Below are 15,108 nucleotides of genomic sequence, written 5' to 3' on the forward strand. Positions count from 1 at the left end.
AAAGCTCATTGACATGCTGGATCTGACAGATTTTTTAATTTGCTATAAAATTCTGATTTTATATGAATAAATATGATAGTTTTGTGGAAGACATAACCAATTATGACAACCAGCAGATATGATGAAGATATTTCCAAACATCCAATTGCCCCCTCATCATAAAGGATTCCTTTACAAAGCAACTTCTTTCCATTTGTCAAAACATGACCTTTACTTTAAAGATACAACTTAGATACTTTTATGATGCTCCCTGAAGTTTACTTTTGCTTTCAGTGGGGTAGAGAAATCTGATAATGGCTTTGAAAGCTGGAATACAATACCACAATCAGGATGGTAACCTTTCCATAAAAATGTCTGAGGGTAAGCAATTTTCTTTCTTATTTTTATTTCTTTTCCACCATTTATTTTTCTAACCAGGCCACTTAACAGAATTTTGCTTAGTCCACTCGAAATTTAAGAAAAATAAAGTACAAATCAGTTTAATATAGACTAATCACTGTGTGACCTTTTTTAATCCATAACTTGTATGACAGAGCTGGCTTTGTCTTTCAGTGATAGCAAGAAAGTTTCTACTTGAAAGTGACTGCTACATTATTGATCCCTTTACTATTTTGAAATACTTTATTAGAAAACTCAGGATATTACATGCTTCAGGAAATTTTTTTATCAGTTTAACCATAGTCATTCTGTTATAAAAAAAACTCCTGCTCCTTCATAGAGCTTTAAGATTTTAAAGATAGCTTGATATTGACATTATTCATTGATAATATTGAGCTTTCTTCACTAAGTTTTTTTCCTGCTTAGTGAACACTCCTGGGAAAGCTGAGCCTGCAACCTAGTCACCTTTTGTCTGGGCACAGCACTTTCATTCCTCTTCTTCATTCACACTATATCCTCTGGCCTCACACTTGTCAGAATGATCGTTCTATAAGACATATATGAATATTTCATTCCACTAACCCAATGATCACGTGGTTTATTCACGTACAGAATAAAGTCTGGATTCATTAGCATGGGATAAAAATCTAAGAGTGTTTTATTTTTGAGACAACCTTACTCTCTCAGATAGGCTGTTCTGGAACTCATGTCATCATCACTTACATCCCACATGGTGAAATTGCAGGTATGAACAATTACAATGTTTTGATTCTTATGGTGATTCCCTAAACATGTTGAGTAAATCTCATTTTCCAACTTTATCTCATCATGTTTTGTTTAGAAACCAATATCCTAGATTGTAACAATGATGCTAAGATTTTGTTGGTAATCAACAAAATTAGAACCAAATAATACACATAGGATCCATTTCTGTCTGAGAGAACTCCAGAACTGGTTGTTTTTAATGATATATGTCCCCTTCATTATCTTCTCCACTATCTTAATTGCTATTTTGTTTTAGAAACTTCATTAATTCTCAGAAGCAATGAGGAACAAGTCCTCAGACAAATTAGAAGAATTCTGTAAAATATAATTTAGTAGAAATCAGAATGGATTTTCCACTCAGCAGGTATATTTAAAAACCTACTACATGACAGGAGTGGCAGTGCACACCCTTACTCACAGCACTAAGAATGTGGAATCAGAGGCAGGAGAATATGGGTTCAAGGACAAACAGGGTTATAGAGTGAGGCCATATTTTTAAAAAAAAATTCCTATTTCCACCATTGCTCTGAGGTCAGTGAGATCACATAGAAAATAGAAATTTCAGAGGGAGGAGAAACATATTATTTTGATAGACACTAGCCCCTCACTCACTTCTCAAACTCAGAAAATTAGAAAAATGATTAGTTAGCCCATCTGCTACTCCAATTCTATTTCTATTGCTATGTTGTGTTCTTTGTGAAATTATAAATATTGTATATATTTTCCAAAAGTTGGGTTCAAACTGTTTGAGAATAATCAGCTTCTCAAAAGTTTTGGAGCCTGCAGAACAACAATAATATATATGTCAATGTCCCTTCTAAAGACTCAAGGATCTGCCTATGCTTGACCTTTATAGATGATAATTTACAAACTAGGAAAAATGAAATTTACAAGCCCATTCGGGCATGTCCCAGCTTAAACACTAAGAATTCCTCTTCTTCCAACAGATCCTGATATGCACTCTTTCCTGAAAATAATCAGTAATCCAGAGAGACAAAAACAAACAAAAAATAAAAAATCAGCGTAGAACCTGATTTGTGTGCTGAAGAATGTGTCTTCAAGTATACACTGCAGATTTATACCCACGTTCATGGCTACAGGAAACCAGACAAGAGTAACTGAGTTTATCCTCATGAGCTTCTCTTCCCTGCCTACTGAAATACAGACCTTGCTCTTCCTGGCATTTCTCAGCATCTATTTAGTCACTCTGCTGGGAAACAGCCTCATCATTCTGGTGACTTTAGCTGACCCCATGCTGCAAAGCCCCATGTATTTCTTTCTCAGGAACTTATCCATCTTAGAGATTGGCTTTAACTTGGTCATTGTACCCAAAATGTTGGGGACCCTGATTGCCCAGGACACAAGCATCTCCTTCCTTGGCTGTGCCACTCAGATGTATTTCTTCTTCTTCTTCGGAGTGGCTGAGTGCTTCCTTCTGGCCACCATGGCCTATGACCGCTATGTAGCCATCTGCAGTCCCTTACATTACCCAGTCATTATGAACCAAGGGACACGTGTCAGACTGGCTGCTGCTTCCTGGTTTCCAGGATTCCCTGTAGCCACTGTGTCTACCACATGGCTCTTCAGTTTTCCATTCTGTGCCGAAAACAAGGTGAATCACTTCTTCTGTGATGGTCCACCTGTGCTGAGGCTGGTCTGTGCAGACACAGCACGGTTTGAGGTCTATGCCATTGTCGGAACCATTCTGGTGGTCATGATACCCTGCCTGCTGATCCTATGTTCCTACACTCTCATTGCAGCCTCCATCCTCAAGATTCCATCAGCTCAAGAGAAGCACAAAGCCTTCTCCACCTGCTCCTCACACCTGCTTGTTGTCTCTCTTTTCTATGTGTCTTCAAGCCTCACTTACTTTAGGCCTAAATCAAATAATTCTCCTGAAAGCAAGAAATTGTTATCATTGTCCTACACTGTTGTGACTCCCATGTTGAACCCCATCATCTATAGCCTGAGAAATAATGAGGTAAAGAATGCCCTTAGCAGAACCTTCCACAAGGTCCTGGCCCTCAGAAAATTTATCCTGTAGACATTAAAATATATGGTTAATATTTGTCTGCTGGATTTTTGTCAGAAAATTTTATATGGACATCCTAAAACAATAATGATTTAGATGTTTTTTAAATGTCCTAGACATTTAAAAATTAACAAAATTAAATGTTTCTAAATTACAAATTTTGCTTCAGTAGGAGTTTCAGAAAAGAAGAAAACAACCCTCTTCCAAATGAAGTATGACATACACATTTTGAAAAAACCCCAATGTTTCATGCAATGGTAGGCAAGATGTAAAATGCCATGCAAACCCATGAGTTTCTACACCAATCATCATTCCAAAAATGTCCTCCAGTAAATTTATACATCCAAATGCATCCAGGAACCTACATGTCCACAACATTATTAATGTTATATACACTTATTGCCCCCATTGTTTTTTAATAATTTCTTATGTAAAGCCTTCATTGAACTCCCCCCCCACAAAAGATGTAAGACTAACTTGGGGATACAGAGGAGAATATAATCACTTTAGAGATTCAGTTAAAATAAAAATTATCTAAATATCCAAATGTTTAATAAAAACAATCTTCCCCATTTATCCCTTTGCTTGTTAACTGTACAGTAAGTTGTATTATAGAAAGTACAACACTATTTTCATACTGTATCTTCTTTGGATGGAATTGAGAAAGCTGGTTAATTTTAAGACGAAGTGCCACACACCATAACTGAGATTAGGAAGGCCCCAACAAACATCTGCTTTATCTATCTCCTCCCTCCTTGTCTATTATACAGACTTCCTCCAAAGTACCCATTCACTGGAGAGGTAGCAGCCTAGACAAATATGGCTGTACTGAGCATTGATCCTCTCTCTGTATGTAAATCCTCTATCATGGCAACAATAATAACAATGAGAAACACAGCAAATATCTGACATCCAGAGCCAATGACAGAGGAGAATATCAGAGGGTGACTTGACTGTCTAAACAGATCTCCATGAACCTGTTTTCAGCCATACTCATGTCCTAGGTTTCTATCCATGTCATCCATTTCATTTCCTTTAACATATCAGTCAATATTTTTCTTAAAGTTCTCATTAAAATCATTGAAATTAATCCCACTAAGAAGACCATCATGAAGGTATTAAAAATTGAAAAACTAGTGAATCCTATGTTGAAAAAGAATGGATCAAGTTATGCTCATGGATTGGCAGGATTAATATAGTAAAAATGGCCATTTTACCAAAAGCAATCTACAGATTCAATGCAATCCCCATCAAAATACCAACCCAATTCTTCAGAGTTAGACAGAACAATTTCCAAATTCATCTGGAATAACAAAAAAAACAGGATAGCTAAAACTATCCTCAACAATAAAAGGATTTCCAGGGGAATCACTATCCCTGAACTCAAGCAGTATTACAGAGCAATAGTGATAAAAACTGCATGGTATTTGTACAGAGACAGACAGATAGACCAGTGGAATAGAACTGAAGACCCAGAAATGAACCCACACACCTATGGTCACTTGATTTTTGACAAAGGAGCCAAAACCATCCAATGAAAAAAAACAGCATTTTCAGCAAATGGTACTGGTTCAACTGGAGGTCAACATGTAGAAGAATGCAGATAAATCCATGCTTATCCCCCTGCACAAAGCTTAAGTCCAAGTGGATCAAAGATCTCCACATCAAACCAGATATACTCATACTAATAGAAGAAAAGGTGGTGAAGCATCCCGAACACAAGGGCACTGGAGAAAATTTCCTGAACAAAACACCAATGGCCTATGCTCTAAGATCAAGAATCGACAAATGGGATCTCATAAAACTGCAAAGCTTCTGTAAGGCAAAGGACACTGTTCTTAGGATAAAATGGCAACCAACATATTGGGAAAAGATCTTTACCAATCCTACAACAGATAGAGGCCTTATATCCAAAATAAACAAAGAACTCAAGAAGTTAGACTGCAGGGAGACAAATAACCCTATTAAAAAATGGGGTTCAGAGCTAGACAAAGAATTCACAGCTGAGGAATGCCGAATGACTGAGAAACACCTAAAGAAATGTTCAACATCTTTAGTCATAAGGGAAATGCAAATCAAAACAACCCTGAGATTTCACCTCAAACCAGTGAGAATGGCTAAGATCAAAAACTCCGGTGACAGCAAATGCTGGTAAGGATGTGGAGAAAGAGGAACAGTCCTCCATTGTTGGTGGGATTACAGACTGGTACAAGAATCCTGGAAATCAGTCTGTAGGTTCCTCAGAAAATTGGACATTGAAATACCTGAGGACCCAGCTATACCTCTCTTGGGCATATACCCAAAAGATGCCCCAACATATAACAAAGACATGTGCTCCACTAAGTTCATAGCAGCCTTATTTATAATAGCCAGAAGCTGGAAAGAACCCAGATGCCCTTCAACAGAGGAATGGATACAGAAAATGTGGTACATCTACACAATGGAATATTACTCAGCTATCAAAAACAACGACTTTATGAAATTCTTAGGGAAATGGATGGAACTGGAAAATATCATCCTGAGTTAGGTAACCCAATCACAGAAAAACACGCATGGTATGCACTCATTGATAAGTGGATATTAGCCCAAATGCTCAAATTACCCTAGGTGCACAGAACACATGAAACTCAAGAAGGATGACCAAAATGCGAATGCTTCACTCCTTCTTTAAATGGGGAACAAGAATACCCTTGGCAGGGAATAGGGAGGCAAAGTTTAGAACAGAGGCTGAAGGAACACTCATTCAGATCCTGCCCAAAATGTGGCTCATACATATACAGCCACCCAATTAGATAAGATGGATGAAGCAAAGAAGAGCAGGCTGACAGGAACCGGATGTAGATCTCTCCTGAGAGACACAGCCAGAATACAGCAAATACATAGGCGAATGCCAGCAGCAAACCACTGAACTGAGAACGGGACCCCCATTGAAGGAATCAGAGAAAGGACTGGAAGAGCTTGAAGGGGCTGGAGACCCCATATGAACAACAATGCCAACCAACCAGAGCTTCCAGGGACTAAGCCACTACCCAAAGACTGTACATGGACTGACCCTGGCTCCAACCTCATAGGTAGCAATGAATAGCCTAGTAAGAGCACCAGTGGAAGGGGAAGCCCTTGGTCCTGCCAAGACTGAACCCCCCAGTGAACATGATTGTTGGGGGGAGCGCAGTAATGGGGAGAGGATGGGGAGGGGAACACCGATATAGAATGGGAGGGGGAGAGGTTAGGGGGATGTTGGCCCGGAAACCAAGAAGGGGAATAACAATCGAAATGTAAATAAGAAATACTCAAGTTAATAAAGATAAAAAAATAAAAATAAAGAAATAAACTCATTTTTAAAGAAAAAATTTTACATCTGATTTTTGTCCGTTTTACCAAATATGACATCTGTATTTTAGCATTTGCAACCAGTTTGAACTTTCCTTCCATAGTTAGATTAACATCAACAATTTGATTACCAATAAAGTCTATTTAAAGTTTTTTGAAGTTTCAAAGATAGTAATCTTCTCCATTTTCATCTGCTTCACCAACAATACCCCATCTTTGTATGTCATCTATGTACATATGATACCAATGGTGATTCTTGGTAGCATACCCAAAGTCATCCTCTTTTCCCTTTCTAAGTCAATTTCACAGTAAGTACCTGGCATCACTTCATCTTTAAATTTAATATCCAGGCCACTAAATTCTTGAAGTGCTTCTCCCAAAGTTTCACGGTAATGACTGACACCTTTTTTTGACCCCACGTATAATGGAAGTGGAAAGTATTTATATGTTTCTTGGAGATTGTGATAGGGCCCAACAGTATTCATCCATAAAACAACTTCTTCTTTATTTTTTTCTTTTCTTTTATTTTATTGGATATTGTTTACTTACATTTCAAATGTTATCCCCTTTCTTGGATTCCCCTCTGGAACCCCCCATCACATCTCCTCCCTGTTTCTATGAGCATGCGCCCCTAGCCATCCACCCACTCTCTGCCACCTCCCCACCCTGGCGTTTCCCTACACTGGGTCATCAAACCTTCACAGAACCAAGGGCCTCTCCTTCCACTGATGCCCAACAAGGCCATCCTCTGCTACATATGTGGCTGGAGCCATGGGTCACTCCTTGTGTATTCCTTGGTTAGTAGTTTAGTTCCGGGGGGGGGGGCTCAGCATCATCTAGTTGGTTGATATTGTTGTTCTTCCTATGGGGTTACAAACAACTTCAGTCCTTTCTCTCCAACTCCTCAACTGGGGAGCCCGGTTCTCAGTCCAATGGTTGACTTCCAGCACCTTCATCTCTATCAGTAAGGCTCTGGCAAAACCTCTCAGGAGCCCCTATATCAGGCTCCTATCAGCATACAGGTCTTGGCATCCACAAAGTGTCTGAGTTTGGGGACTGGATATGGGATGGATCCGCAGGTGGGGCTGTCTCTGGTTGGCCCTTCCTTCAGTCTATACTACATACTTTGTCTCTGCATTTCCATCCACTTGCCTAAGAATTTCATAAAATCATTGTTTTTAAGAGCTGAGTAGTATTCCATTGTGTAGATGTACCACATTTTCTGTATCCATTCCTCTGTTGAAGGGCATCTGGTTTCTTTCCAGCTTCTGGCTATTATAAATAAGGCTGCTATGAGCATAGTGGAGCATGTATTTTTGTTATATGTTGGAGCATCTTTTAGGTATATGCCCAGGAGTGCTATAGCTGGGTCCTCAGGTAGTACTGTGTCCAATTTTATGAGGACCCACCAGTCTAATTTTCAGAATATTGTATTCTCACCAACAATGGAGGAGTGTTACTCTTTCTCCACATCTTTGCCAGTATCTGCTGTCTCCTGGGGTTTTTGTATCTCAGCCATTCTGACTGGTATGAAATGGAAGCTCATAGTTGTTTTGATTTGCATTTCCCTGATGACTAAGGATGTTGAACATTTCTTTAGGTGCTTCTCAACCATTGATATTCCTCAGTTGAGAATTCTTTGTTTAGCTCTGTGCCCCATAGGGTTATTTGATTCTCTGGAGTCTAACTTCTTGAGTTCTTTGTATATATTGGATATTAGCCCTCTATCGGACACAGGATTAGTAAAGATATTTCATGATCTGATGATTGCCATTTTATCCTATTGGCAGTATCCTTTGTCTTACAGAAGCTTCGCAATTTTATGAGGTCCCATTTGTGGAGTCTTGATCTTAGAGTATAAGCCAGTGGTGCTTATATAGTGAATTGCGTTGATGGACTTCCATATATTGAAACATCCCTGGATCCCTGGTATGAAGCCTACTTGATAATGATGGAAGATTATTTTGATGTGTTCTTGGACTCAGTTTGTGAGAATTGTATTGAGTATTTTTAAAACTATATTCATAAGTGTGTTCTTGCTAGTCAGACTGAGCCTGAGGCAGTGGCAGCAGAAGCAGCAGAAGCAGCAGGAGAAGCAGGAGAAGCTGCAGCAACAATGCAGAGGCTGCCACCAAGCCAGAAGCATGACCAGCAGTGGCCTCATTCTGCATACTCCCACAGGCTATGGGCAGGCCCACTGACTTCTATGCTGATGCTACTGATTCACATCCACCTGGTGCAGACAAATGCATGGAGCTGAGGCCCAGCCACTGCGTCAGCCAAGGTCACCGCCCACTCTTCTCCACCTCTGCCCGCTGACCTCCCAATATTTGTTGAATGGAGAAAATATATTTGTGATTCATATCTACCTATTGATCTCTATTGTGATGAATTCTGGTTGCAAATATGGATTTTGGAAATCTCAATGGAAGAAGAAAAACAAATGTAGTTAAGACATATTATTGGCATCAATACAAAATTTCCTTTACCTGCCAAAGATACACCCACAAAAGTGTATCTTTATTTTCTTACTTAGTTTCTATTCTTACTTAGTTTTTATTCTATACTCATAAACTTATCTAGATTTTGAGGGGAATATGAAACATAAGGAACCCAGAGGGAAAAAATGCAAGATAACCTATGAATATTGTAGAAAAAAGAAGTTTCAAACTCTCTTGAATTTAAAAGGTATGGCCTAGTGGTTTAGATGCCCACAGGTGAGAACTATTAGGGCTTCCCATAGTGACCTTCTTCTTGGGCTTGCCATTCATGTACTCCGTATGCTTCCGTATTGTCCATGCTTTTCACCTTTCCAATGAACACATATTTGCCATCCAACCACTTCCATCTTGGCAAGCCAGATGAAATTTGGAACTATTTGTGCTTTGTTCAGCTTTTTCTATGAACAAAGTACCAGGGCCTGTTTGCTTCAGGATGAAGTTCTTATCTTCAGATTTTTCCCTGTGGGTGGACTTGCTGAGAGTGACATTACGGCATGTGAAGTCACCACCTCACCAAATGAATCTTGGAACAATTCTGTGAACAGAGGAAGCTTTATAACCAAGCCCTGTACAGTGCTCAGAGTTTGATAGTTTTCTTGTGGAACTTTGTTTGCAAACATCTCACAGGATATTCATTTAACATCAACATCAAACACAATATCAAAGAACAGTGGGGTTGATCATAGCTGATAGCAACTGGCTACAGAGGACAGCAGCATCTTCAAAGCTTTTATCCCTTAATTTACTGAGTCTGTTGGCATTTCAACAGTTCCATAGCAGATTTCAAGATTATGTTACTCCTGTGGAATACACACACACACACACACACACACACACACACACACACACACACACACACACACACATTTTTCTGTATAAAATGGCTAGTAATGTTAACATGGGACCATATTGCAGAAAAAGAGGGAAAATCATTTTGAATCATAGTCATTTCCTCTTTCTCTGTGTAATTTGAACTCTTCATTCATCAAAAGATTTTGAAAGTCCTGATCCCACCCTCGGAATCAGTCTCCTCTTGAAAAGGTTCATTATTCATGCCTTTGAGGTATTTCTTCTGAGCTACCTAGGATGCATCACAGAACACTAGTTCCATAGCCCTCATGAACATGCCTGCATAACCTCAATGGCCACTTCCTTCCCACTGAGTCCTTCCCAGGGAGAATGTCCTGAGATTCTGTGAGCACCCTGGCTCACATGTAGGTCCTTATGCCTTGTTGAAGTGGTATCTTACGCATCAGTCATGGTACTGCTTTCATCAGAGCATGAATTAGAGACCAGCTGAGACCAGGAGATCTTTAATTCTAGGATTCCTTTCATAACCTCATGGCACTTTATTTTATAGATGTGTCATTCATTTATTTAATCATTTACTGTTACAAATCTTGCTGTCAAGATTAACCTTTTCCATATTCTTTTAACGTTTCTAGTGGTAGTCTGACAGATGTAAATCTAGAAAACAAACATCTTGAGCAAAATATAAATATAAGTATATGAATTTTTAAGTGAAATAAATCTAGAAGGATCAGGAAAAATTAATGAGTATGTGAGAGAAAAGGTACACATTTCATTTGAACCTCAGAATACATCTCCATTACAATACAATACATTAATACCGTTAATGTATTGGTATCTCATTTTTCTTTTAAAAGGCTGTCACAATTAGGTTGGCCAAATTCATGCCATCTTTCAAGGACCTGCTGTGATGTCTCACACAGTGTGTATTATTTTATGTGCTTATATTCCAAGTTTATTGATAATTTCAATTTTATAAATACTTGTGTTTATTTTTTAAACAAATTTGCCTTCTCTTGAAGTACCTGCAGCTTTTTCAAAACCAAAATGTCACAGATGTTTCTGTTTCAGTATATCAAAAACCTTATGTTCCACACATAAAACAACACAAAAAATACTGGGAGGATGTGAATAAAGTTAGAGTCAGATAAAAAGCATAGAACTTCAAACACAAAGTATTGTCATAAATAACACTTGATACACAATACACACAGTCAAGACAGACAAATGAGGGAGGCTGAAGGTTGGCACCATATATATTTAACACACACAACAAAAAGAATGAAAATTTCAATGATATTTCCACTAGAACATTAGATGTTGAGGCAGATGAATGTGATCATCTAACCTAGTCAAGCATCCTACAGATGATCATGAAAGGCAATGCCATATCACAGAAACCAAAACCAAATCAATCAAGGATTGGCCCATAGCTATGGATGTAGCCTTCAATATAAGCACTACTTTTAATATTTATAAAAAGATTATCCATGAGGACTCATAATGCCAGAGTCAAGCAATAATTAACACAATGTTAAATATGTCATTTATTTGTGTTCACCTTGCACAAAAAAAATCTCTAAATTATAAAATGTGCATTGTGTTTTGTATTGGGCTGGGTACATTCACCTGTGCGTGCAGCTGTATTCATGTAGAGGGGGAAGAGGTCACTGAGTATGTCCTCTATCATTCTCCCTCATTCCTTTGAGACAGGATTTCTCATTAAAGCAGAAACACCATTTTAGATAGGCTGGCTGGCTACCAAGCAGATTCCAGGACATGCCTGACTTTGCTCCCTAGTTCTGGGGTTGCAAACCTATATGGCCATGTCTGGCTTTTTGCAGTGGTGTTGGGGATTTTTCAAGAGATGAGATACCTCCCCTGTCCCTGATTTTTATAGTATAGTATAGTATAGTATAGTATAGTATAGAGTTCTATAGTATAAAAATTGATAAATGAATGGGATAGTGCAGCTTTTTAAAATTATGCTGACTTAAAGTAGCATGAGAATGAATTAATTCAAAGTATTTTTTAATTTTTTTACTAGATAAATTTCTATACTTACATTTCAAATGGTATTCCCTTTCCCAGTTTCCTGTCCATAAGCCTGCATCCCCACCCCTTCCCCCATACAGATGTTCCCCTCACCTCATTTACCACCCCCTGGACATTCCCCTGCACTGTGAGTCCAACCTTGGCAGGACCAAGGGCTTCCCCTTCCACTGGTGCCCCAACAAGTCTATTCTCTACTACATATGCTGTTGTAGCCCTGGGTCAGTCCATGTATAGACTTTCTGTAGTGGTTTAGTCTCTGGAAGCTCTGGTTGGTTGGAATTATTGTTCTTATAGGGTTGCAAGCCCCTTCAGTTCTTTCAATCCTTCCTCTAATTCCTCCCCAAGGGGGTCCTGTTCTCAGTTCAGTGATTTTTTTCAGATCCATAGACTTTGTTAATAATCCACAACAATGCAACCAGCTGATAGCTTTTAACCTTCATTCTTCTCTCACTCATTACATCAACCTCAGTTTCCACTCCCTCCACTTCTTCCAGCCCCTCTCCCCACTTCTTATCTTCCCCAGATGAACCCCTCCTCTACTTGCCTTCAAAGTAAACAGAAAACAGAAAACAAAACAACAACAACAACAAAAAAACCAAAAGTAGGTCTCCCAGGAATACATACCAGACATGGTATAACAAGATAAAGTAAGACCAGGCCCACACCCTCATAGCAAGGCTGGATGAGGCAAAAAAATAGCAGGAAAAGTGTCATGAAAGCAGGTGAGACAGTCAAAGACAGTCCCCACTCGCACTGTTAGGAACCCCACAAGAACTGCAAGCTGTAGAACCATAATGTATATGCAGAGAGCCAATGTCAGTCTCATGCATGCTCTCTGGTTATCACTTCAGTCTCAGTGGGCCGCTAGGAGCCCGCTTATTTGATTCTGGAGGCAATGTTATCCTGCTGTTCTTGACCCAGCTGGCTCCTACAATCCTTCCTCCCCCTCTTCTGCAGGGTTCTTCTGGCTACAAATAGTGTTTGGCTGTGGGTTGCTATATCTGCTCCCATTGGTTACTGGATGAAGCCCCTCAGAAAACAATAAATATAGGTGCTCATCTAATGAGTATAGAAGAATATTATTAGGAATTGTTTCATTGACTTTTTTACTAGTTCTGTTTGATCCTATCCTGGATCTTCTAGCTATCCAGGCTCTGGTTCCTGGACAGCCTAAATATTTAAACCTAAATACCCCTTTCTTTTTTATTTGGTATTTGTTCTACTATAGCCCTCTTCCAACTTATTCCTTTCAGCCCCATTCTATATTTGTTTTGTTTTAATTTTTTATTAGATGTATTTCTTTACTTGCATTTCAAATGTTATTCCCCTTCCCAGTTTCCCTTCCATAAGCCCCCATTCCCTCCCCTCCCCAACCCCATATGGGTATTCCCACTATACATCCCCCTTATTCACCCTCCCATATTCCCCTGCACTGGGGGTCCAACATTGGCAAGACCAAGGGCTTCCTCTTTCCCTGGTGCCCCAAGGCTATTCTCTGCTACATATGCATTTGGAACCCTGGGGCAGTCCATGTATAGTCTTTCGGTAGTGGTTTAGTCCTTGGAAGCTCTGGTTGGTTGGCATTGTTGGTTTTATGGGGTTGCAGGCTCCTTCAACTCTTTCAATACTTCCTCTAATTCCCCCAAGGGGTTCCTGTTCTCAGTTCGGTTGTTTGCTGCTAGCATTGACCTCTGTATTGGACATGGTCTGGATGTGTCTCTCAGGAGATATCTATATCCGGTTCCTTTCAGCATGCATTTTCTAGCTTCATCAATCTTATCTAGTTTTGGTGGCTGTATATATATGGGCCACATGTGTGTCAGGCTCTGAATGGCCATTCCTTGAGACACTGCTCTAAACTTTGCTTCCATATCCCCTCCTATGGATATTTTCCCTCTTTTTTTTATTATTTCAAACACCATTTTAATATGATAGACAATCATTTCTGATATTTTACATAAAATTAACACATAAATCAACCACATAATATAATATTCATATTATGAATTTTTTTGAATTAGCTAATTATATAAGTCCTTTCTAGTATGCACAGTATAGTTAAACTAAGACTTAGAGTGTTATTTAATTGTGAAAAATCAGTGGTCTATCATTTATGTATCAGAAATCATACAAGACTCTCTGGCTTAAGGATTTGTTCAAATTCAGGCATATTGTAGGATGAATTTAATATTTATTTAATATTTCTTGATTTGAACACAAATTTGAATTTTAACATTACAATCATAATGTGTTTTTTTTTCTCCATCTTTATTAACTTGGGTATTTCTTATTTACATTTCAATTTTTACTCCCTTCCCCTATTTCCTGGCAAACATCCCCCTAACCCCTCCCCTTATATGAGTGTACCCTCCCCATCCTCCTCCCATTACTGCCTTACCCCCAACAATCCCGTTCACTGGGGGTTCAGTCTTGGCAGGACCAAGAGCTTCCCCTTCCACTGGTGCTCTTACTAGGCTATTCATTGCTACCTATGCAGTTGGAGTCCAGGGTCAGTCCATGTATAGTCTTGGGGTAGTGGCTTAGTCCCTGGAAGCTCTGGTTGCTTGGCATTGTTGTTCATATGGGGTCTCAAGCTCCGTCAAGCTCTTCCAGTCCTTTCTCTGATTCCTTGAACGGGAGTCCCGTTCTCAGTTCAGTGGTTTGCTGCTGGCATTCGCCTACGTATTTGCTGTATTCTGGCTGTGTCTCTCAGGAGAGATCTACATCCGGTTCCTGTCAGCTTGCACTTCTTTGCTTCATCCATCTTATCTAATTTGGTGGCTGTATATGTATGGGCCACACGTGGGGCAGGCTCTGAATGGGTGTTCCTTCAGCCTCTGTTCTAAACTTTGACTCCCTATTCCTCCCAAGGGTATTCTTGTTCCCCTTTTAAGAAGGAGAGAAGCATTCACATTTTAGTCATCCTTCTTCTTGAGCTTCCTGTGGTCTGTGGATTGCATCTTGGGTAATTCAAACTTTTTTGCTAATCAATGAGTTACCAATGAGTGTACACCAAGTGTGTTTTTCTGTGATTGAGTAACCTCACTCAGGATATTTTCTAGTTCATTTGGCTATAAATTTCATGAAGTCATTGTTTCTGATAGCTGAGTGGTACTCCATTGTATAGATGTAGCACATTTTTTTAATCCATTCCTCTGTTGAAGGGCATGTGGGTTCTTTCCAGCTTCTGGCTATTAAAAATAAGACTGCTATGAACATAGAGGAGCATGTGTCTTT

At 39.3% G+C, this 15,108-nt stretch overlaps 1 protein-coding gene and 1 pseudogene across 1 annotated transcript; one reads left to right on the plus strand and one right to left on the minus strand.

Moving 5' to 3' along the window:
* The first annotated feature begins 2,233 nt into the window (after positions 1-2,233).
* Positions 2,234-3,187, plus strand: LOC116894171 (olfactory receptor 10A5-like). Its single transcript, XM_032895887.1, has one exon. The coding sequence runs from the start codon at positions 2,234-2,236 to the stop codon at positions 3,185-3,187; it is 954 nt and encodes a 317-aa protein (XP_032751778.1).
* Positions 3,188-3,852: 665 nt separating this feature from the next.
* Positions 3,853-8,676, minus strand: LOC116893195 (annotated as a pseudogene).
* Positions 8,677-15,108: the final 6,432 nt, after the last annotated feature.

This window comes from Rattus rattus, chromosome 2 (assembly GCF_011064425.1).
Source record: "Rattus rattus isolate New Zealand chromosome 2, Rrattus_CSIRO_v1, whole genome shotgun sequence".
Taxonomy (NCBI): Eukaryota; Metazoa; Chordata; class Mammalia; order Rodentia; family Muridae; genus Rattus; species Rattus rattus.